A 24,334-nucleotide genomic window follows, 5' to 3' on the forward strand; every position below is an offset into this window, starting at 1 on the left:
TCTTGTGTGTGTCTTTGCTGGTTACATCTTTGCTTCAGAATGTTTATAAATCAGAATTTACACTACACAAGTTTTATTTTGCACATTTCGTTATTGTAGATATCCAAGATTGCTTCAGAATGAAGATTGCGCCATTACTTAAATTATATATATAAAAATAAAAATTGGACAGATATGTCTTCCATCTCCCATTCAAAGTAGAAACGCCACGAAGGAGTTCTAACACTCAGACACGATTGTTTTTAGGCACCGCACCACCTTGATGGATAGAAAGGAACCTAAAGCAATTACCACAAGAACTAGTGAACAACAGCGCAAAACAATACTATTGTCAGGCTTCATCCAAACCGGTTGTAGAGTCAAGCAGACTTGTAGAACTCGCAGCCAATGGTACATTCTCTGACAAGGCCACATTCGGCAACCGTGCAGGAGTCTTTCAGATATCTGCTACCGTAGACCAATTCGTGGCGACATCCCGCTGGAATGGTCACCTTTTCCTTGATCTTGCTCTTGACGGAGGCAATGGTGTCTGATCTCGTAATTTCTACGGTTATGGTCTTGCACGTGGGGATCCTGGCAAAGATCTGCATCTTCTGCAGGGAGGAGTGTTTCTCCAGCCTATGGATGAACACATCGGTCAGCACCGTCTTTGAGGTAAGCATGGCTCGCAGCAGCGCAACGGCCTGCAAGAACAATGGAGATCATTGACAAAAAGAAACTCAGCAACCTCTATTTCCCAATTATTTTGTTCTCTCTAATTGACAAGCTACCTTACCTCCTGCTTCCCGATGGCAATGTCCATCTCCAGGACCATAGCCTTGTTTCTCCCAAACCAATGTTTCATCACAGTAATGGCAGAGGCCTGATGTATAAATAGGTTATCGCCTACGACATACCTCCCATACTCAACAAGGTCAGGATGGCAGCAATAGCGTGCCAGATCTGGCACCATATCCTTCCGACACCGACAATCTAGTGCCTTACACATGGCTTTGCTCGAAACATCAAACGGCATAACGCTTGCATCCAGCAACTTCATCTTGGGGAAACCACCGGTTAAGCAGCCAGCGTCGTCAAGATCAGAGACGCTTCTATAGAGATTGTCCAAGCAGCGGCCAAGATGGCAAGTGCCAGCCCCCGTGTTCTTGATAACAGAGCTCAACGGGTGAATCGTGAAACCGAGGAGCAGGTCAACGAAGTCATGGCTGCATTCAGCATACATGACCTTCTTTTCACGGGTGTCGTAGAAAATCTTGAGCTTGCTTTCCGGTAAAGAACCTGCAGAGTCTCGATCGGACACAAAATTCTTCAGACTGATGCCCGGTTTGACAGTGGCATGAGCAGCATTATAATTTGATTCCTTAGGCAGAAATGCATCGGTCAACATGGTATCTGATGAAAGGGAGGCGTTCAACATAGCTACAACCTAAACAAGTCCATAACTCTAAGTCAGCAGTGAGAAATGATCCCAATCTATGTAGGAGGTTATACGGAGTTGTATACACTACTACTGATCTTCTTACCTGCTCCCATTCAACCAACTGTTCGACCACCTCGAAGGTATGGCCGGTTCCATCAGAATTGAACGCCTGCGGCATGGACTGCATGCTGCTGGTGGATGCCGGCTTGATTGTGCAGTCATCACTGATCACATACCGTTGTTTCTCACCCACAAACGTCTCTTTTCTGCCTACTTGCTCGTAGACATGCAAAAGTCTGTCAAAGACTAGCGAACACTTGCAGGACATGGGAAAGAAGCTGCTGCGTGGAATGAGAGTTGATTTGCAGTTGCAAAGCCTGGCAATTTGATCAAGCGAAACTTAGAGCAAAATAGATTATGTCTAAACAGAAAATTGACTAGTTCCTTTCACTACAAAAAGAGGACAGATGAGGTATTTGTACATACGGGAATTCATCGGAGTGAGCAGGCGTGAGAAGCGTGCCACAGCAGGCCTCAACCTTCAGCAGCCTAATGTCACTGAGGCTGTCGACGCTGTCGCCGAGGTTGCAGAGGCATCCCCGCGATGATGCATCTGCCGGGAGGAGCTGGACGGCAGAGAGCGGGATCGTTAGGAAGGCGAGGAGGACGTCGACGAAGTCGGAGCCTGCGTCGGCGAACAGCACGCGGTTCCACGACATGTCCACGGCGAGGTTGATCTTGATCGGGGCCATAGGTACGTGCAGAGTGCAGTCTACCAGTTCAGATGATGTCCAAGAGACGGGTTCTCAAGTGATGTGTTTAAGTAGCTGTAGCAATCACGCATGGGATCTTTGGGAATATCAAGCGATTAAACTGTCGACCGCCTTGGGAATTCAGAGACGTATAAATGCATGGTGGTCGCGGAACCCGAAGAGGCCAAAGTAAAAACTCTTGGGACCCTACAGCCGTCGAGTTCCGCGACATACCGTCACGTATTCCTTAATATCTCGATTTTTCCCTTCAACATAAATCAGCTAAAGGCGGGCGTGTCACCGACCTCGGCTATGGCCGCCATCAAGATCAAGCTCGTTGTGGACAGGTCGCGGAACCGCGTCTTGTTCGCCGATACCGGCTCCGACTTCGTCGACGTTCTGCTCACCTTCCTGACGCTTCCCCTCTACTCCCTTCAACTCAGCGCCGGCGCGTCCTCGCCGGGTTGCATCTCCAACCTCTGCGCGCGACAGCGTCGACCGCCTCCGCCAAGCCGAACTGCTGAAGGTTGAGGCCTGCCATGGCATACTTCTCAGGCCTACGCACAGGGATGAATTTGGGTCTGTTTTTCTTCCCTCTTAATCCTGTAAAACCTAGAATTGCTTCAATTTGTAAGATTGATCTTGCTATCTATCTGTTGGTTATATGCATGAGAACCTTTTTATACGCGCGCAGGTACAACAGTTCATGCTGCCCATGGTGTACCCCGTTTGCGGAGAAACATCTGAATCCACAGGGAGAAAACGATAGTTGCAGGTGCTGGGAGGTACTCATGGCTAGGCTGGTGCATGTGTACCACGAAACAACACGAAAAGAGGTCTTCTCCAACTGGAAAGAAAGGTTCGTCATCAGCGACGTTTGGGTGATCAAACAGGCGTCGACGAGCTCTGTGGTGTCTTTTCTTCAAGAGCTTGATGGAGACGGTATCAGAGACAGCTACGAGGAGGTGGAGGTGGACGTGGGATGGACTGAGGTAAACTAAATTCTTTTGTTCATTATCAAAGTTGTCTGAAATTTCCCAAAGTAGTATACTGAACTAAGCTTATAAATTACTCCTTCTGAAGCTATGCAACTTTAGTGAAATATTTGTGGACTACTAGCTGAGTACTAGGTTTTTTGTAATGGTGAAGTGATTTTGACTTTTTGAGATGAGGATGGTTGAATCGATGTTGGTAAAGCCTTAGAAGTGGCACTAAAAAAAACTAGGCAACTGATTAAACGAAACCCCAACTGTATTTGCTTGGCCAGAATCCTCAACTGAGTACGTACCAGCCATATCTTTACTATTAAATTGAAATAGGTGGCTGCCTGGTGTCACACATGGGCTTTGGGCTATCTCTTCGGTTCATATTATTTTCTTAACCCGAAGTCACCTTAGCCCACATAAAATCGATGATCGAGACATCCGTTCAAAAATATTTTCCCGCCACCGCGAGGCCCAGAGCGTGTAGTATCCATGGCGCAAGGGATTTGAAATAAAGAACATGGAAAGAAATTAGTACGTGACCACGGTTCTACTCAAACTCCGAATAGTGAACCGTATTCTAACGAAACTCATCTACTCATCTTGGTGATGCGTCCCTGCAGCTGTTACTTAATTTTTCTTCTCCGTATCTAATACGAACTGCATCCATGAAATAAATGACTTTCCACATGAATTAGCCCTGTCTTTTTCTAACGAGTAATTAGCTATCATTTTCCTAAAACTTACTTTTGGATCCGTACGGAAAAGAGATGCACTTTTCAATCGCGTGTATTTGATTGTCCGATCTGTTTTCTGCCAACATGTGCGCGTGTTCGCGTGATCAGGACTGAGCTGGTAAAATCCGGGAAACTATGAAATCCTAGAATGAACCCTATCTCACAACAAGTTGAACTAATTAACAAGATAATGCGTATTTGATACTTGCTCATGATTACCTAGATCTTAATTTCTGAAAAACTATAAAGGCATGCAATTATCCTTTAAACTCTATGGTTGGTGGCACACATAGAAAAGATTTCTGGGGCGTACAGATTACTCCCTCCAATTCGGAAAGAGTGTCGGAATGAAGATTTTGCAGATCAACCCATGAGCTTTTTCTTTATCAACCCATCGTGATGGCCACCGCACGGATGGAGGCCTAGGGCCGAGCCGTTTCTAGGGCATGCAATGAGAGAGCGGGGGTGGGGGATGGGGAGGAACTGGCCTGCCGCATTGGTGCGGGAGCCTTGGTGGCGGCGGAGCATGGGCAGCGAGCGACAACACTCTTCATGTCCGGCCGCATCGCAACTTGTTGAAGATTCACATGAGGCTTGGGTGGAGGTCCGGTCTATACTGGCTTCGACGTGAACGAGTGGGACATCTTCTTCCGGCCGGTAGCATCGCAACTTGCTGCAGATGCACGGGAGGGCGTCCATGGAGGTCTGAGCTCTCCTGCCTTCGACGGGAACATGTTGGGGGCGCCGCTTGTGGAGGGATTGGGGACGAGAAAGGCCGGGGCAGGTGGAACAGGGATGGGGATAAGTTTCGGACGGGGTAGGTGCATGCGGTGCGGCTAGGTCACGGGATTAGAATTTTTCTGATTTCAAGAGGGCTTAATTGTGAAACGTTAGTTTTATTAGCCATTTTACATTTTTTCCGGATCAGAGGAAGTAGATAAAACGAATTGTAAGGCGCAAGCGTAGGTTTAACATTCCTTCCGTCCATAGAAGGATGTCTAATATTTACCTAAATTTTGATATATCTATGCACTAAAGAGTATCTACATACACTTAAATTTACACAAACTGATATCCTTTTATGGACACATGTAATATTTGCGGCTCTGTGCGGCCGCACCAGCCTCACTCATGTCCGCTCGGCCCTACACATGATATACACGCAAAGAAAAAAAATGTGCATATGATAAAGCTGTTCATCCTCGTCCATATGACTAACGTAGTATGTACATATGAGCAAATTTAAAATAATGAATATTGCTCATCAATATCACATGGAAAATTCATATACTCTTAGTAGGATGCCGAGAAATAGTTAGCAATTTTGTGAAATACAAAAGCATATGGGTATGCCCATGTGGTAGTGTTTCAAACCATATTAGGTCGTTTCTGTAAAATTACCTTTAGCACAAACATGTACACAAAATACACCATACATAATTTATTTATTGGCTCGTGACAATGCACGGGTATTTAACTACTATCATTTATGGTCTGCATTCTTTGCATAAATTTCAGGTGCTTTCCTTGCTCAAGGCATGTATTTCGTCCACCACCATATTCACTGATGTGTTTCTTGCAAAAGGAACTGATGGGGTTGTTAGCCCAACTTTAGCAGAAAGATCATTGCTTAAGATCAAGAAGCCTCAATATCAGGAAACCGGTGAACCTACAAGCTCTGAATCTCCTGCAAGTATCCCCATCAAGCTTTTCTATGACAAGAGGGACAGGAAGGTCTTGTATGCAGAGTGCAAGCACGAGTTCGTGGACTTGCTCCTTAGCTTCCTGACCTACCCAATAGGATGCATCGTCAAGAACCTGGCTGGCACCTCTCATCTGCGCACAAGCTTCAACAATCTTTACAGAAGCGCTGCCAGTCTTGACGCAGCTGGATTCTTGACAGGACGTAGCTTTGGGGGCAAAAAGACGCTGCTGGATCCAAGCACTGCCCCATTCAAGATGCGAAGGGATTGTTCTGAACGAGAGGTTCCAGAGTGGTACTATCTATGCCGGATGCCAGGTTGCTACTGCGGGAAGGATAAAAGATCATGCCATTCTTTTGACCCTGAGTTCGTGTGTGATCACACCTATGTTGTTGACGATGATCTAAGTGTACATCAGGCCTCTGCAGTGTCGGTGCTGAAGCACTGGTGCAAGAGAGATCGGGATATAGTGGCGGAGATAGACATTGCTATCAGCAAAGAAGAGGCAAGTAGTCCTAGCAGTCGTAAGCTTTTTTTTACTTTACGGTTTTTTAGGTCTTTGATTTTTGAATAATAGCGTGTCAATATCTTCTAGGCTGTTGCGCTACTGCGAGCGGTGGTCAATTCGAAGACTGCGCTGACAGATGTGTTCAAGGGAAGGCTGGATCAGATAGCACAACTGTTGCCACCTTCGAAAAGAACATGCTTGCCATCCGTGGAGCAGATGCAGATCTTTGTCAAAACCCTTTCAGGTGAGACCATCACCCTCGACGTAACAAACTTCCACACGATTGCTGCCGTGAGGAGTAAGATTAGGACAAAGGGAAAGCTAATGGAGCCTTATCGGTTAGTCTACGGTGGCAAATGCTTGCAGGATCCATGGACTCTGGCTGATTGTGACATTCACAAGGAAGCTACCATTCACGCTGAGTTGCGATCACCTGTTCGTTAGTCTTGTGTGCTGCTGCCTCTAGGTCTCATTTAAAAACCGAAACCGAATGATAAAATGCCATGGGTAACATTGGTCAGGTCGATGATGATGTCGTCTTGCATTGAGGCACAAAATCTAGCCAGAGTCGTCATAGAAGCACAAAAACACTATCAGTATTAATCGGAGTATGAACTTGCCGAGTATAAGAATTATTTTTCAGTAAATGAAAATGACGATGCTGATTTTGTAGTAACATGGAGGGGCAGCACTGTTGTGAACTAGCTAGCAGTATGTTTCTGAAACATTGAACAACCGAATAAATACATACCTAAATTTATCAGGGTGTGGCCTGAGATGTATGATATGGCACATCACACACGTAAACCGTGAGCAGCTCACCATTCCTGAGGTGGATGGTACTGACCGAGAGCTTGGTGAGGGTAGGCCTGCAATGCACAAACTGGCTGAGAGGATGTCAGACAAATTCAGAGCCTGTATTGGGCTATTGGCAAATTAACAAAACATGGTTCAGAGAAAGTTCAGGCAATGATATGCAGCTACAAAAGGCATCTAAAACGAAAATGCCTAGGTATCACCAGATATGCACACCATGCGCTTACTTAAGAAGCAACATTGCACAAGCGGTGATGTCTCTAGATTATTAGCATCAACCACATTCAACATGAATGGTGGCAATGTACATTTATCAAGAATTAGCAAAGGGTTTACTAAACTAACTAAAGTCAACTTTACTGTTGGCTAGTTGGTATAAAGTAGCAAAGGACAAAGGACCAAACTGTAAACAAAATGGCGATCATAACTAAGATGGGTCCGTCCGTTGGTGACGGTTTGGTTTAGTCCCTGGCGATTGTGTAGGCGACTCGTGGTTAGGCTGAGACACCCTGTCACATCCCGCCCTCCACGCCTGGTTTCCCGGCTCCAGCGCGCCCGCAGCTCGGCTCCGCCCCTGCCCATCGAGCGCCGCCGCACCTCCCAGGCTCCCACTCCCCCGACCCCCACCTCACAGCCTTTCCTGTGTGCTAGGGCACGGGATCGTACACCACCAAACCCTAGATCGACGGCGCCTCTCGTGGCGCCCGCGGCGGAGGAGGCGGCATGGAGAGGGTGGAGGACCTGCTGAAGGGCCTGTGCCTGTCAGAGGCGGAGAAGAAGGGGCTCCGCATCGGGCGCCCGGGGGAGAAGGTAGCGGGATCTGGGGAGGCGCGTGCACTGGGCAAAGTACTGTCCGAGAAGCCGACGTACGCGGAGGGGATTGCAGCTTCGTTGGGCAAAGTCTGGTGCCCACTCAAAGGTACTCTCTGCAAACAAATGAGGGAAAATGTGTTTATGTTCACGTTCCTACAACCGTCGGGGAGAAGAAGAGCAGTGGAGGATGGCCCTTGGAAGGTGGGAAATTCGTTGCTGGTGGTGGAGGAGTTCATCCCAGAGAAATCCCTTGACGAGTATGCTTACGCAAGCTTTCCGATTTGGATTCGTGTTTTCAAGTTGCCGCTGGGGAGAATGAACCAGGACACAGCGGAAGCTATCGGCAATGAAGTGGGAGAATTTGTGGAGGCAGAGGTGGGGGAAGACGGCACAGCTGTGGGCGAGTTCTTGCGCATCAAAGTGAGACTCCAGGTGGCAGAACCGCTGAGAAGGGGGATCCTCGTGCAAGTTGATGGAGGCGAGAAGGTGAGGTGGTGCAACTTTGAATATGAATTCCTTCCTGAATTCTGCTTCACATGTGGTATCGTTGGTCATGAGGACAAATGCTGCAATATAGTGCTGGGGAAGGGAGAGAAACAACAGTATGGCAAATGGATGATCGCGGAACTGCAGAAACGAAGGAACGAACACGATGGCCAAAGGTGGGGAGACAGTAGAGGCGGATTTGGCAGAAGTTCAAATCAAGGTAGTGGGGGTTCCCAGTCCAGGAGCGATAAGGGCTCATGGAAAAAAGACCCGTCTGAGATTGTCAAAGGGGGGACCTCAACTGATGGTGGCAAGAAGAACAAAGAGGTGGAGGATGACGCCTCTAGTCCGCTGAAAAAGCCTGTAACTCAGCCCCCTGTTGGGACCCCACGTATGCTGGATTTTGATATGGCGGTGATCAGCCCTAGTAGAGTTGGTGGAAGCCAGGGGATAGGGGGCATGGAACCTGAGCTGGACATGCCCGAGGAAATTGGAGGGGGGGACGTGCTGCCCAAGCCGGGGTGCCAGCACCTGCCTTTGGCCAAAGGAAGTGTGAACGTTGAGCCTATGCCAATCAAGAAGCCTCAAGTGTCCAAGGAAGAAATGGACAAAAATCAGTCTCAGGTTGGTGCCGCTGCGCCACGGTATGAAAAAACTTTCAAGAGGTTGCACAAAGACAGAGTTGTGTCTGGGCTGGTTGGGCTGGTTAATCCAGTGAGTGGAGGAAAGAGGGGACCTGGGGATACAGAAAAGCTGGAGGAAAGAGAGCTAAAGAGAGGTAAGAATGCCTCTGAGATGGAAGGACTTGATGGTGCGTCTGACAAACAACTTGAGGCGGGGCTGCCGATACAGCTCCGCAGTGCCCAATGAAGATCAGCGCTTATAACTGCCGGGGATTGGGGAATAGGCCGGCAGTTAGAGGTCTTCTGGCTCACCAGAAGAAGGAGGCTCCGGATATTCTCTTCTTGTCTGAGACCAAAATGGATGAGAAGGGAATGGAGAAGTTTCGTTGGTTGTTGGGTATGCCTCACATGCTTGTGGTCAAGTGTGAGGGAAGGAGTGGGGGTTTGGCTTTGTTTTGGAGGCGGGGTGTTGATGTGAGCTTAAGGTGGAAGGGTCGTATGCATATTGATGTGGATGTGGTTGGTGAGGATAGTATCAAGTGGAGGCTGACCGGCATCTACGGCCAGCCTCGCCAGGAGATGAGAAAGGAGACATGGCGGCTGATGCGTACCCTCCACCACCAATCCAATCTGCCCTGGATGTGCGTGGGGGATTTCAACGAGATCCTGTACAGCTTTGAGAAACAAGGTGGTGTTGTTAAACCCCAATCCCACATGGATAGTTTCCGTGACACCCTGGAGTTCTGCAACCTGCAAGACCTGGGTTTCGAAGGGGATATGTTCACCTGGCGCAATAACAAGGGCCGTGCTGAAGACTATATTCGCGAGCGCCTGGACCGGGCAGTGGCCTCACCTGCCTGGCGTCTTCACTTCACGGACTTTAAGGTTAAAAATGGCGACCCTGAGCACTCTGACCATAGGCATGTGGTGGTGAGTGTGGTGCGCTCAAACAGACCAGTCTGGACTGGGAACGGGGGCGTGAATAAGAGGTTTGAGGCGAGATGGTTGATGGAAGAGGAGTGTGAGACGATGGTGACGAATGCTTGGGGTCTAGCTGCCGCGAGAGGAGAGGTGAATATCATGGGTAAGCTGAAGACCATCTCAAAAGAGCTACATTCTTGGAGCAGGGATGTTCTAGGCGACCTCCAGAATCGTATAAAAAACCTTAAGGTGGAACTCGAGGAGTGCAGAAGGGGTGATATCACTGCCAAGAGTGTTTCCAAAGAGCAGAGGGTACGTTTCAAGCTGGAAAGACTCGAGGACCAATGGGAGATGTCGTGGAAGCAGAGGGCCCATGCTAACTGGCTAGAGAAAGGGGATCGCAACACCTCCTACTTCCACTCTTTTGCAACTGAGAGGAAAAACCACAATACAATTAAGAGGCTGAAGGGTGGCGATGGGGAGGTGGTTACCGGGGAGGAGGGCTTGCAGACCCTCGTTACTAATTATTTCTTTAACTTGTTTACCCCCGTGGCAGGTATAAATGCAAACCAGGTGTTGGAAAATATTCAGGCAAGGGTCTCTCCTCAAATGAATGAGGCCCTGGCAGCTGAGTTCTCAAAGGAGGAGGTGAAGGAGGCGTTGGATAGTATTGGCGATCTCAAGGCTCCAGGTGCTGATGGTATGCCTGCTATTTTTTACAAACGGTTTTGGGGTACGGTTGGTGAGACTGTGGTGGAAGAGGTCCTGAATGTGTTGCGAGGCGGCGAGATACCAGAGGGGTGGAATGAAACTGTTGTTGTGCTCATCCCGAAGGTGAAGAATCCAGAAAGTTTGAAAGACTTACGCCCAATTAGCCTCTGCAATGTCGTTTACAAGCTCGTCTCCAAAGTCTTGGCTAACCGGCTGAAGCTCATCTTGGATGATATTATTTCTCCCAATCAAAGTGCGTTTGTGCCGGGCCGCCTCATCTCAGATAACACCATTTTGGCCTACGAAATGTCACACTTTATGAAGAGGAAGAGGTCTGGTAAGCAGGGCTTCATGGCTGTCAAACTCGATATGAGTAAAGCTTATGACCGCGTGGAGTGGTCCTTCCTGGAGCATGTTATGGTGAAGTTGGGCTTCTGTGAGCAATTTGTCCAGAACGTGATGAAGTGTGTCCGGTCGGTATCATACAAGTTCAAGGTTAATGGGAACATTACTGACACCATCATTCCGGGCAGAGGTCTTAGACAAGGCGACCCAATTTCGCCGTACCTCTTCCTGATTTGTGCCGAGGGGTTTTCTGCTCTTCTCCACGCTGCCGAAGCCGAAGGACAAATCACTGGTATCAAGCTTGCCCCGTCTGCGCCTAGTGTTAACCACTTGCTCTTCGCCGACGACTCCCTGCTACTGCTAGAAGCGTCCACCGAAAGTGCTGTGGCTGTCAATGCAATTCTGCATGCTTATGAGGCGGCCTCAGGTCAAGTTATTAACAGAGATAAATCCTCTATCCTGTTCAGCAAGAACTGCTCTAGACACCTTAAAGACTCCGTTTTGACTGTGTTTGGCCTCCGTGCTGAGGTGCAGGGCGGCAAATATCTGGGCCTCCCAACCTATATTGGCCTCGATCGAGCTAAAGCTTTTGCTTACATAAAGGAAAAGATATGGAAGAGAATTGTGGGATGGAAAGAGCGGTTCCTGTCCAAAGCGGCTAGGGAGATCCTCATTAAGGCGATAGCACAAGCCATTCCGACTTATGCCATGGCCTGTTTTGACCTTACGAAAGGCCTTTGTGATGACATTGCACAGATGATTTGTAGGTACTGGTGGTCACAACAGGACAATGAAAATAAGGCGCATTGGGTCAGCTGGAAGAAAATGATGAAACCTAAGGAGGATGGTGGTTTGGGATTTAGGGACATTTATGAGTTCAACCTTGCCATGCTTGCTAGACAGGGATGGAGGCTCCTCCAGGCACCCAATTCTCTCTGTGCCAGAGTCTTAAAAGCTCTGTACTTCGCTGACGGTGATGTCCTGAGCGCTGGCCCTATGCCTGGGATGAGCTATGTGTGGAGAAGCATTCTCAAAGGGATTCAGGTCCTAAAGTTGGGCATCATCTGGAGAGTGGGTGACGGCAACAACATCCGCATTTGGGAGGATCCCTGGATCCCGGACAGCTCTACCCGTGGCCCAAGCACGATCGTTGGGCACAACCAGATCAAGTGGGTTGCACAGCTCATCAATACCATCGATAATGCTTGGAACAGCCAGCTGGTGAGGTCTATTTTCAACCCGAATGATGCCGAGAAAATTCTTAGAATTCCTATCTTTGGCCAATGGAGTGATCAGGTGGCCTGGCACTATGACAGCCGAGGGGTGTTCTCCGTCAAATCGGCGTACAAGGTCGCTGCCCTCGCGGCTGACTCTGACCAACAAGCTGGTCCTGCTGATGGCGTGAGGGGCAGCATCTGGGAGCAAAATGTGTGGAATAACATCTGGAAGCTCGAGTGCCCGCCCAAGGTTCACCACTTCCTGTGGAGAGTTGGACATGATAGCCTACCTATGCGTATGAATATTGAGAGAAGACATATTGACCTGGACACTAGATGTGCCATCTGCAACAATTTTTTTGAAAATGGTGGCCATTTGTTTGTCAGATGCTCTGAAGTCAGGAAAGCTTGGCGTGTGCTATCTCTGGAGGATGTCCAGCAGAAACTGCTGTCCTGCAGTTCGGGGATGCAGCTACTGGAATCAATCTTGAAGCTGCCTTCTGAAAAGAAAATGCTCTCCATCGCCTTCATCTGGAGTTGGTGGACGGAGAGGAACAAAGCCAACCGTGGCGAGAGGAGACTCAGTCTTAGCGAGCTGTTATTCGCTGTCCGTGCGCACTGCCTGGAGTGGCACTTGCACCTGAGCAAGAAGACGACTTCGTCGACGAAGGGCATTGCGGTCTGGGAAGCGCCCGCTGCCAACTGGGTCCAAATCAACTCTGATGGGGCGTTCCAAGCTGCGTCGAGCAAGGGAGGCTGGGGAGCTGTGGGCAGGGACAGCGATGGTGACTTGGTTTTTGCCATGGCGGGAGCTGTCCCTCGTGCGATCGACCCCCTCCACACTGAAGCTTTCGGCCTTCTCCAGGGTGCAAAAATGGCGAGCAATCTGGGCATCGGGAGGGCAAAGTTCGCAACTGACTACCTGATCCTCAAACAGGCCCTCTCTTCTTCCTCACATGATCTTTCAAGACTGGGCGCCCTTATCTCTGAAATCAAGTTTACCCTGGAAACCTCCTTCATTGATTATGTTGTAAGCTATGTGCCTCGCACTATAAACAAACCAGCTCACTGTCTAGCTACTTTAGGTTTGGCTGGAGTGCGACATGACCACCAAGTGTGGTATGAGCACGTCCCTGATGTTGTAAGCAGGGCCCTGTACGGCGATCTTGCCGTTCAAGTTTAATGGAATGTCAGTGTTCCAAGTCAAAAAAAAAAAAACTGTAAACAAAATGGCTGGCGTCAATGGAAGTTCTGAATCAATGACCTATTTGTGGAGATAAAGACTCATTTCGTAATTGTCAAGGCGAACAGTTGGTATGGCAGCACAATGAGTTGAAAGTTAGCTGTACATTCACAAGTATACAAAATAGAATTAACTGAAATTTGATTATGAACGGTTAAACACACCTATCAGATTGTATGACTACCATTTTGGAGCCAACACATTTGGACTACCATCATCACCCTGCAGTCAACAGATGAGCAAAATAGTTTTAACTTAGCAAAATGTGATGAACTACACTAGGTAAAAGGATCAGCCATCCATAATTGAAACTCTAAATGTCAATTTGAGAAAAACCAACCAGCATTCCTAAAACTTGATCTCTGAACCAAAAGCAAAAGTAAACTGTTGAGCGGAGTAGGAATCATATCTTTGGTAGATGGTCGTTGAGCTGCTAGTAGGCTGCCCCCTTAAACACCTAAAACATGCAATCCGAGAAAAATCAACCAGAAGCTGGTAATAATTTAATAACAAAATAAATCGGAGTTAGAGTACTCGGCCTACGGCAGTTGAGCTGCAGCTAGCATGCGACGCTGCGGCCATGGCGAGGGCGGTATGCGATTGGCGGTGCACCCAGCTAACCGGCGAGCCGTCAATGGCGACCGGCGGCTGCGCGGCCGGGCGTGAGCCGTCGAGTGGCAGTGTTCTTCTTCCTCAGCAACTTCACACAACCCCCTCATATTGTTTCTTATTTCATTTCAGAGGCCTGCTCATGTCTATATGGGCCGTTGCAGAGCTAGGGGACTGGGCCTCTCGCTAAATTGTCACTTTTCTCAACAAAAAAAAAAAAACTAACCTGTCCCTGGCCAAGCTGCCATGTGGATCCTTTTCTCTAGTGTCGACTAAGGATCTGGACGTGGTACTTCCCATTAATCGCGCGCTCATGTGGGAAAGGACTGTAAAAATAGTTTTGTAATATTTTATTATACTGCGGTACAATAAACTACAGATGACACGTTCGGTATGAGCCAAAATGCATTTCCATGTGTTTGTAAAGCATGTTATGAAGAGTACATTCAAACGTACTCATTGGCATTGTTGTCCTCGTTATTTACTTGGTCAGACTTGGAATAGGAGTACCACGAAGAAGAAGAGTACGACGCCGAAGACGCGAACTAGGACGCTCTCCCAGTCAGCCGCCTGTAGGATAAAGGCCCGACTTGGGTTCCACCGCGGTTTGGAGTCAAATAAATTCCACTGCTGTTTGTTGAACTACGGCCTGGATGGCCTATGTAAGACTTCCGTAATATCTGTAATTCGGTATTGTAATGGATGATGTAATCTGATATCAGTTCGGTTATGTATTCACGATGGAATGATCTTGGGATCGTGAAATTGTATGCATAACAGGGAGTTCTGGACTGGTAAGTCCGGTGCACCACAGAGCTGGTATCAGAGCCATCCTGACTGTAGGAGACCTTAGTTCGCATGGGCGTTAGTTAGGAAAATACTACTTTGGTAAAATTATTTACTAAAATTATTTTCCTACATATTAGAAGTTTGGCTGCTATATTTCTTACCTTTTCAAAAGCTTCTAAATCTCACCTCTCTGATTCTAGCGAATTTGAAGGTTCTTATTATACTGTCTCATCCTCTTCCAAACATATATATTTGACGAGGTTCCCCAACTCAGACTCATCGGACTCGAGGTATTGAAGACAGGACAAGCTCAGTTGATCCGAATAGGATACCCCCAAATATTAGGTGTCCCTTGAAACTAGTCCTATGCGCGATTCATGTAGTTGTTGTAGTTTCCGAAGTGTGAGCTTGATTGTTTGGATATGATTGTTGTGTGATGCTATTTTCTGCCTTTGGCACCCCTGCTATGTTATGCTATCGTTTACCTACTTTGCTTTTGCGTGTTTTCGTTTTCAAAATCATGCATTTTTAACAAGCCCTCCCCTTTTAAGTGGCTGCCCATCTCTTTGTTTCCACATTAATATATGAATCCATCCTTCTTCAGGATGGTTAATACCCGTAGAGGAAACGCCAGTGGGTCAGACCAAAACCCCCCTCCACCTCCGGACCCAACCATGGCGCAACTTCTGCGCCTTATGATGGAAGACCGTGAGGCAGCCCGTGCGGAGCGCCAAACTAACCTTGCTACCCTTGAGCACCTCGCTCAGCTTGCTACCGGCAACGCCAACAATAATAATGGCGGGAATGGGGATGGAGACCACCGCTCTAAGCTGAAGGATTTTCAGAGCACCAACCCCATGTCTTCTCCAAGTGCACTGAACCCCTCGACGCCGATGATTCGCCACTCATTTCCTTTCTGGACCTGCACGTGCCTGGTGGGAGAATGTCAAGGCTATTCAAGCTGAAGGACACGTCATCAACTGGAAAGAATTCAAGGCCAAGTTCCGCAAGACGCATATCCCCTCTGGACTGATCAAGCTCACGAAGGACAAGTTCATGAATCTGAGGCAAGGAAGCATATTTGTGGTGGAATACATGGACAAGTTCACCACTCTATCCAGGTATGCTCCAGAACACACCGACACTGAAGAGAAGAAGAAGGACCATTTTCTGAATGGTCTGCATGACGAGATGCAGAGTATCTTGGTGGCTGTTCCTTACCCAGACCTTGAATCGCTGGTAGATGCCTCTATCATGGTTGAGAGCAAGCGCAAGAATGCGTTTGAGAACCGCAAGCGCAAGGCGATGCTGCAGCAAGGCAGCTCCAACACTCAGCGACCCCGCAGTTTCCCTCCACCCAAGCCGGCGCCCCAACAGCAGAGGGCACCACCCCCTGCACCTCGCCCCAACAATCCCAATCGCAACTACAACCCTCAGCGTTCTGGAGGAAGCAACTACAATCCCAATTACAACCACCAGAACAACACTGTCCGCATCCCCACCAATGGATGTTTCACCTGCGGGCAGACCAGGCATTTCTCCAAGACGTGCCCTAACAAGGCGACCACTGAGCAGCGCCCCAATACGCCCAATCCAAATCAGGGACAAGCTCGCACTACTGCCGGAAGGAACCAGAACCAGAAGAAGTCAGCGGGACCATTCAGAGGTCACCTGAACCATGTCAATGCTGAAAAAGCCCAGGAAGCTCCGGATATTGTTCTGGATACGTTCCCTGTCAACTCAGTACCCTCCACTGTCTTGTTTGATCCCGGAGCATCGCACTCGTTTGTCACTAAGCCGTTCGCTAGAAAGAGTGGTTTGAGACCTACGATCATGCAACGGCCTATGTTAGTCGAAATTCCGGGAGCCTCCACCAAAACAGATCTACCCTGCAAGGATGTTCCTATAGATATTCAGGGGAAGCGTTTCCACGCGCAACCTGATAGTGTTGGGTGAGCAAGGTCTGGAAGTTATTCTAGGTATGGATTGGATGGTGAAGTATAAGGGCCACATAGATTTTGTCCGCCGAGCCATAACCCTGACTCTTGAAGATGGTGAAGTAGTTGAGCATGTGGCGACCATGCCATCCTCGAAGGCCTTATGCAAGAAGAGCGTCGCCAGTCCAGCCCTGCATGAAGTACCCATAGCTTGTGAGTATCCTGAGGTTTTCCCCAGATGAATTACCCGGTATGCCCCCTGATCGGGATATCGAGTTTATCATCGAGCTAGTCCCCGGAACTGCCCCATCGCTCAGCGACCTTACCAGATGAACCCCCAAGAATTAGTTGAGTTGAAGAAGCAGTTGGATGACATGTTGAGGAAAGGGTTGATTCGCCCGAGCGCATCACCCTGGGGATCTCCCTTTATCTTTGTGGATAAGCGGGACGGTACTATCCGCCTGTGCGTGGATTACCGGAAACTGAATGATGTCACCATCAAGAACAAGTACCCCCTCCCGAAGATTGAAGATTTGTTCGACCAGATGAATGGCGCCCGAGTTTTCTCTAAGATAGATCTCCGAACTGGTTATCACCAACTCAAGGTTCGAGAGTCGGACATTCCCAAGACTGCCTTCACCACACGGTATGGACTTTTTGAATATACCGTGATGTCCTTCGGACTAACCAATGCCCCTGCCTATTTCATGAATCTCATGAAGAAGGTGTTCATGAAGTACCTCGACAAGTTCGTCGTGGTTTTCATCGATGATATTCTGGTCTACTCCAAGAATGAAGAAGATCATGCTGAACATCTGCAGATTGTTTTGGGAACTCTCCGAGACCATCAGCTCTACGCCAAGTTTAGTAAATGTGAATTTTGGCTGAAAGAAGTAGGATTCCTTGGTCATGTCATTTCTGCCGGTGGAGTGTCAGTCGACCCGTCCAAAATTCAGTCCATCATGGAGAAGAAAACCCCAACAAACCAGACCGAAGTCCGCGCCTTTTTAGGATTGGCGGGTTATTATCGTAAGTTCGTTGAGGGATTCTCCATCATTGCGAGACCCTTAACGCAGCTGTTGAATAAGGATGAGAAGTTCGAATGGACCGACAAATGTGAGGCCAGTTTTCAGGACTCAAGAAGAGATTAGTCACAGCCCCCGTCTTGACCATGCCCGATATCACCAAGGATTTTGATGTGTATTGCGATGCATCAAAACTTGGTCTGGGAAGTGTGCTGATGCAAGAAGGCAAGGTGATAGCCTATTTGTCAAGACAACTTCGACCACACGAGATGAATTACCCCACGCATGACTTAGAGCTTGCTGCGGTGGTTCACGCCCTGAAGACCTGGCGTCATTATTTAGTTGGAAATCGTTGCGAGATCTACACTGATCACAAGAGCCTGAAGTATATCTTCACTCAGCGGGAGCTGAACATGAGGCAGAGCAGATGGATGGATCTCATCAAGGATTACGACCTCGGCATTCATTATCACCCTGGTAAAGCCAATGTCGTAGCTGATGCCCTTAGTCGAGAGCCCTATTCGTTGAACGCTCTCATCAAGGTTGCTCAACCCAAGCTATATGAAGAACTTGAGGAGTTCGGCCTCGAGTTGGTCAGCCATGGTTTCCTGGCAAACCTTGAATTGAAGCCTACATTATTCGACCAGATTAAGAAAGCTCAAGTGGGTCATGAGAGTATTGAAGGAATCAAGCGTAGAATGGATAGGGAGGAAGTTCCTGGATTCACGATTGATGCTGAAGGAGTTTTGTAGTACAAGGGACGCCTGTGTGTACCCAATGTTGAAGACCTGAAACAACTTATAATGAAGGAAGCCCACGACACCCCCTACTCAATCCACCTCGGAGGAACGAAGATGTATCAAGACCTCAAGAAGCAATTCTGGTGGCACGGTATGAAGTGCGAGATCGCCTTTTTCATCGCTCGTTGCAACGTGTGCCAGAAAGTGAAGGCTGAACACCAGCGACCAGCTGGACTACTCCAACCCCTCCAAGTTCCCGAGTGGAAATGGGAAGAAGTTGGGATGGACTTCATCACCGGACTCCCTAAATCCCAGCGTGGTCATGACTCCATCTGGGTCATCGTTGACCGACTTACCAAAGTTGCTCATTTCATCCCCGTGAAGACCACCTATTATGGTACCAAGCTAGCTGACTTGTATGTGTCCCGGATTGTGTCTCCACGGCGTTCCTAAGCGGATCGTATCAGATCGTGGTACCCAATTCACCTCGAGATTCTGGAAGAGCCTGCATGAAGCTCTCGGTACCAAGCTCGCCTTCAGCACTGCTTATCACCCGCAGACCGCTGGCCAGACCTAAAGAGTAAATCAGATTCTTGAAGATATGCTTCGTGCTTGTGTCCTCGCCTATGGAGCAAAATGGGAAGATTGTCTACCCTTCGCGGAATTCTCTTACAACAATAGCTACCAAGCTAGTCTTCAGATGGCCCCCTTTGAAGCCTTATATGGTCGTCGTTGCCGAACCCCTCTCAACTGGTCCGAGACCGGAGATAGTCAAGTGTTTGGACATGACCATCTTCACGAAGCTGAAGAACAAGTTCAACTGATCCGTGATCGCCTCAAGGCCGCTCAATCCCGCCAGAAGAGTTATGCTGATTCCAAGCGTCGGGAACTGACCTTCAAGGTTGGAGATCATGCCTATCTCCGCGTCACTCCTCTCAAGGAAATGCAGAGATTTCACGTCAAAGGGTTGCCCCCAGATATATTGGGCCCTTCAAGGTTCTCGCTCATCGAGGTGAAGTATCTTACCAACTGGAACTGCCTGCTGAACTGGCGGAATTCCACGATGTGTTCCATATCTCTCTCCTTCGACGATGCCTCCAAGTACCTGACAAGCCTGAGACTTTCAAGAACATCGATTATCGCACCCTCGACCTCAACACCGACTTAACCTACCGTGAGGTACCCCTTCGGATCCTGGAAGAAGCTATCCGTCTCACCCGAAGAAGGAAGATCAAATTCTGTAAGGTTCAATGGACTAACCATTCCGAGGAGGAAGCCACTTGGGAACGAGAGGATCAACTTCGGAAGGACTTTCCTGCACTCTTCAGTTCTTAGCCACCGAATCTCGAGGACGAGATTCATTTTAAGGGGGGAAGGTTTGTAACAACCCAACTTTTGTGCATTGATTAAAATCTTGGAATACAAATTTTTGGGCCAACAAAAACTTTATCTATCTTTAAAATTTGCATGCATATAGTTGATCTTGCATTTGATTGTAGAATGTGTGTGTGTGTTGCTTGAGAAATTTCCCATTGTGTGTCAATCAATAAAAACCCTAAAACCCTTTCTACATGTGAACCTCTTTATTTTTGGTTTGAATTAAATTAACCATGACACCAACCCTTGGAGCATTTCACCTCTCTCTATTTACTTGAGTGATAACATTTCCCTTTCTCACTAAACCCTAGGACTTAAGCCTCTAATGCTTAGATGGATCTTCCAAGATCAACTTCTAGTCACTTTTGTGGGTGACTTTTCTCTCTCAATTTTCAACCAAATTTGATTATAAAATTTCTCTAGCCATGTGCTAATGAACTCATCCCATTTTCATCCTTGACTTAACCTTCATCACTTGTGAGTGGTCTTGCCAAAAATCTGAAAATTGGCATAGGTTGAAAAATGGTCACATAGACCATGCCTTAACCAATCTTTCTTCTTCCTCTTAATTCTTCCCAAAAATATCTTTCCTCTCATTTTCCCTCACACTCCTCACCTATGCACACTTGGTGAGCCCTTTTTGGCTTGCTAATTAAAAATTGGCCGGCCATGCAATGCCACCCATCCATGCAACATCACCCTCTCACCCCTTTTCTATTTTTACCACCATCACTCCTTCACACGACCTCTCTCTCACCTGCATTCCTCTCTTTGGTCACATACAAATCGTTTGGCCATTTCCTTTTTGTCCAACTCCCTCAACTTACCGTGTACTAATGTGCATGGCATCCTATGCCACAATCAACAAGTAGAAAATAGAGGGGGAGAGGTGCCCGGGGCATGTGATGGTGCATGCCACTCTTGTACATGATTTCAATCAGATGCAGCCAAACCACCACTCCTCCACACCCTGATGCCCCCCTCTCTCACATGCACCCCCTCTCCTGTCCCCTACCCATCGACATGGCATCCCCTCACCCGTCACCTCCCTCACTACAAGGATTCGGGTCTATTGCAACAAAAAAAAAATTGTCGCAATATATGCCGATTTGTGGCAATATGTATCTATTGCTACAAAATGACTTTCGTTGGCAAGCGTTGCGACTGTACGCATGGTAATAGGTTATCGCAACGAAAACACAATCGTGGCAATAAAATGCGCTATTGCAACAAAAATTCGGGCAACTACCACAGTTTCCCCGTGGCAGCACTCACTTGATGCCACAATTTTGTTTATGGTGATAGCTTAATGCGACATGCAAATGGATTGTGGCGATTGATAGTTCGTGGCGACAAACATTTGTGGCAATAACCTTTTCCAACGATTCGCATTTCGTGGCGCATGCTCCTCCGTGGCAATAGCCAATCGTGGAAATAACCCTATGGCAACGACTTTTGTTTTCGCAGCGTTAGACGTTTTGCCACGAACCGCTACCATTGTGGCATTAACTTATAGCAGCAAACATTCTCATCGTGGTAACATGAAATTGCAACATACTCCTTTTGGTGGCGGTAAATAGTTATCGCAACATCGAAAATGTTTGTAGCCCAGAAGCTATTGCGACAATGCAAATTTTCATGGCAATACTCTATTTCAATGAAACTTAGTCTCGTGGCGCAAAATAGTTATCGCGACAAATAAAATGTTTGTAGCGAGAAGCTACTGCTACAGTGTAAACTTCTGTGGCGATATTATAGTTCTACTGCGACAATGTAAACATTCATGGCGATACTCTATTTCAACAAAACTTAGTTTTGTGGCGGTAAACAGTTATCACAACGTGCAGAAAAATTATAGTAACAAGTTATTGTGACATTATAAAATGCTTCGTCGCAACATCCTAGTGCAACAAAACATGTAGGTGTGACGGCCGAGTTTTAACACAACACTATTTTTTTGTGGTAATAGCATATTGCAACCGTAAAAAACCCATGCATTCAATTACAAAATTCAAAACCATGTGTATAATATACATATTGATTCATAAAAATCATAATTGTCATAGAAAATATCTATCAAATAAAACTTATATATAATTTAGCATCCTAATTTAGTGCCAAGACTAAACTATGTCTGTCATCTAGTGTCCAGTCCAGCTAGTTGTTTGGATCCTGCAATCAAGAAATAAAAAAAATGTTATTCAGAATTAACAAAGCATTGAAGTTGTGCACCATTCAGATACATGATTAAGAAGTAAGGATGTTGTGTACCAACAACATCCTGGTAGAATTCACCATTGTGCCCTTGTGTAGGTAATATCAGAAATTGAGTCAATTGCAGAAGACACGCAATGTATAAAGCAAGTATAAAATAAAATAAGTTTACCTACAGATGGAAAGCAATCGTATCTTAGTAGAATGGAAGGGATTACTTTGCACCATATCATCAAGTGTACCAGCGGGAAGCATTATGAAAACGAATTCCCCTAAATTTCATCTGCTTATCCATCATCAAATTTTAGTACTACATTTGCTAGAAGTGTGAGTACAGTGAAAAAGCAGAAAAAGCAATCTCTCTTTCAAAGAAACGGAACAAAAAAAAAAGAACAAGGAACTGAGAATGCACAGTTTGAAGAAATAATACACATCAGTTCGATGAGAACTGAGAAGTCCAAATACGAGCTGACTTGCATCCATAGCTAAGACGAACATTAAGAGGTTGTGCTAATCTATGCGTTGGGATTCAGTAGGAATATAGCGTGATGGGATTTAGTTAGACAAGTCAAGGTAATATGGTAAATCCAATAAATCTTCTTTCCAACATTATGATCCTTGGTGAAAATTGCTATTGTATGCATTAGGGTTAACTAAATTTGAACATCAGTATAGACCTTAATGAAAAAAAAATTAAACATGATATGGCACTTGAACTTGCTTACTGTGTCTTACTCTTACTCTAAAATAAAAAAAATTCAAATGTGACTTCCAAGGAAAGTGAAGGCCTCAGAGAAAGCCCAATTTCAGTTGTCACTACAATTTCATCAGGTTATAATGGAGTTATTTTGTTGCTCTTGTTTAGGATTCTACAATGATGAAAATATTAGCAACTGTGTACAAAAAAGCAAGATCCTAGCATCTAAAAAAATACTAGAATTTCGTATATGGCACGCACATAGCAGTTAATTATTCCATAAACCCCAAAAATTGTCCAGCAGAAGCTATTAGACTTGTCAGTAACATGCCCAGAGATCAAACAAGGAGTGTCAGCCAGAGGTTCATGGGCAATGGCAGATTCAGAGGAGCAGGCGATGAAATTCCCCCTCGAGTTCCCACAGCAGGTTTGAAGATGAAATTATCACTGAATCTTGGTCCTAGGGCTTAGGCTATAATCGGTCTGCCAATCTGTGCTAATTTAACCTCTTCGAAGCAAATAAAATTGCAATGCAGGCCATCAAGAAAAAAATGGACAGCCCTCCGCTTGGCAGGATTGTTTAGACTAGCCACAATGGGAGTATCATAGGTAGTATCATGCATGCCATGTAGGAAAAAATCTGATGTGGCACATCAATTAATAAGGAGAGAGGTGAAAGTAGTATCATAAGTAGATACGGTATCATAGCACGTAAAACTAAAAATTATAGTGGCAAACACATCATGTACACATATTTGCATTGAGATTCTACAAAACATTAAATATGATACAACTATGATACTAATTCATGATACTATGCATTGTAGGTGTTGTATCATAAACTAGTATCATATGAATGATACTAGTCTATGATACTTTCCATTGTGACTAGTCTTAGGCCCCTCGCGTTCCAATTTACGATGAAGAAATGAGAAATCCATAATAAGGGAAACCATGGGGACTCGAGATAAGATTAATGAGGCCAGTACCAGACTAAGCGACAGAACAGCCCATCCTTGGACAGCTGAGGCGCGAAACATCTTGGCCGACGGCACACACGCCAGAACACATTGAACAGCATATCAGAGGAAGAACTAACATTGGGAAACAGGGGAAGCTCGCTGTCAAACTGATCTTGGTCACTGCATTTTATTAATTACTACAATGAGATTCGGGAATGTATAACAATTACTATATGAGACAACCATGGGAAGCCAAAACGTGGAACACTACTACGATCAATTAGACACATTACCGGCTAGAGGAATCACAACAGATCTAGGAGCAGCACCCCTGGCGCCCTATTGACTTCGGGATGTGAAGAGCCATCCGGGAAATCAGGCGAGGCTCGAGCCAGGGATTCATACTCGCAACTTGGTGATAGCAAATCAAGGAGGAGCATGCCCGGGGGCGAGATAGAGGAGTGCTGCAAGGCGGCCGTAGGCGATGTACGGAGCACTTCGAGGAACAAAAGGGGGCGCTGCGCTACAGACAATCTATGTGGAGGAGATTGGTAGAAGAAATAACCTGAGTCATTCGTCGTGCCCCTGGCCGTGCCGTTGACTCCGGTGTGGTTCGCATCCTTGACACCGTCATGAGCACGGAGGAACCAGCAACGAGATGAGATCCAATCTTCTGGTATAACGCCGTGATTTAGTTTGGAGCGCC

At 46.9% G+C, this 24,334-nt stretch overlaps 3 protein-coding genes and 1 long non-coding RNA gene across 4 annotated transcripts; 2 read left to right on the plus strand and 2 right to left on the minus strand.

Annotated features, from left to right (window-relative positions):
• Positions 1-320: 320 nt before the first annotated feature.
• LOC127349268 (uncharacterized) lies at positions 321-1,788 on the minus strand. Its single transcript, XM_051375026.2, has 3 exons — positions 1,524-1,788; positions 776-1,426; positions 321-683 (listed from the first exon to the last, which is right to left on the minus strand). The coding sequence occupies exons 1-3, from the start codon at positions 1,746-1,748 to the stop codon at positions 360-362; spliced, it is 1,200 nt and encodes a 399-aa protein (XP_051230986.2). The 5' UTR covers positions 1,749-1,788; the 3' UTR covers positions 321-359.
• Positions 1,789-2,484: 696 nt separating this feature from the next.
• LOC127348131 (uncharacterized) lies at positions 2,485-6,547 on the plus strand. Its single transcript, XM_051374224.1, has 4 exons — positions 2,485-2,657; positions 2,867-3,164; positions 5,411-6,100; positions 6,191-6,547. The coding sequence occupies exons 1-4, from the start codon at positions 2,485-2,487 to the stop codon at positions 6,545-6,547; spliced, it is 1,518 nt and encodes a 505-aa protein (XP_051230184.1).
• Positions 6,548-9,084: 2,537 nt separating this feature from the next.
• LOC127348132 (uncharacterized) lies at positions 9,085-13,218 on the plus strand. Its single transcript, XM_051374225.1, has one exon. The coding sequence runs from the start codon at positions 9,085-9,087 to the stop codon at positions 13,216-13,218; it is 4,134 nt and encodes a 1,377-aa protein (XP_051230185.1).
• An 8,544-nt stretch (positions 13,219-21,762) lies between these two features.
• On the minus strand, positions 21,763-24,334 carry LOC127297324 (uncharacterized). The gene is made up of 2 exons (XR_007849075.1): positions 24,194-24,334; positions 21,763-21,927 (listed from the first exon to the last, which is right to left on the minus strand). It is a non-coding gene; the product is annotated as an uncharacterized lncRNA (long non-coding RNA).

This window comes from Lolium perenne, chromosome 4, assembly GCF_019359855.2.
Source record: "Lolium perenne isolate Kyuss_39 chromosome 4, Kyuss_2.0, whole genome shotgun sequence".
Taxonomy (NCBI): domain Eukaryota; kingdom Viridiplantae; phylum Streptophyta; class Magnoliopsida; order Poales; family Poaceae; genus Lolium; species Lolium perenne.

Excerpts from the sequence above, each read along its gene's own strand:
- LOC127348132 (XM_051374225.1), top strand. The coding sequence starts at position 9,085 with ATGAAGATCAGCGCTTATAACTGCCGGGGATTGGGGAATAGGCCGGCA.
- LOC127349268 (XM_051375026.2), bottom strand. The coding sequence starts at position 1,748 with ATGTCCTGCAAGTGTTCGCTAGTCTTTGACAGACTTTTGCATGTCTAC. Across the intron at positions 1,427-1,523 it reads AGTTGGTTGAATGGGAGCAG|GTTGTAGCTATGTTGAACGC; the intron begins GTAAGAAGATCA and ends GGACTTGTTTAG. Across the intron at positions 684-775 it reads TTGCCATCGGGAAGCAGGAG|GCCGTTGCGCTGCTGCGAGC; the intron begins GTAAGGTAGCTT and ends TTGTTCTTGCAG.
- LOC127348131 (XM_051374224.1), top strand. The coding sequence starts at position 2,485 with ATGGCCGCCATCAAGATCAAGCTCGTTGTGGACAGGTCGCGGAACCGC. Across the intron at positions 2,658-2,866 it reads TGCATCTCCAACCTCTGCGC|GTACAACAGTTCATGCTGCC; the intron begins GCGACAGCGTCG and ends ATACGCGCGCAG. Across the intron at positions 3,165-5,410 it reads TGGACGTGGGATGGACTGAG|GTGCTTTCCTTGCTCAAGGC; the intron begins GTAAACTAAATT and ends CATAAATTTCAG.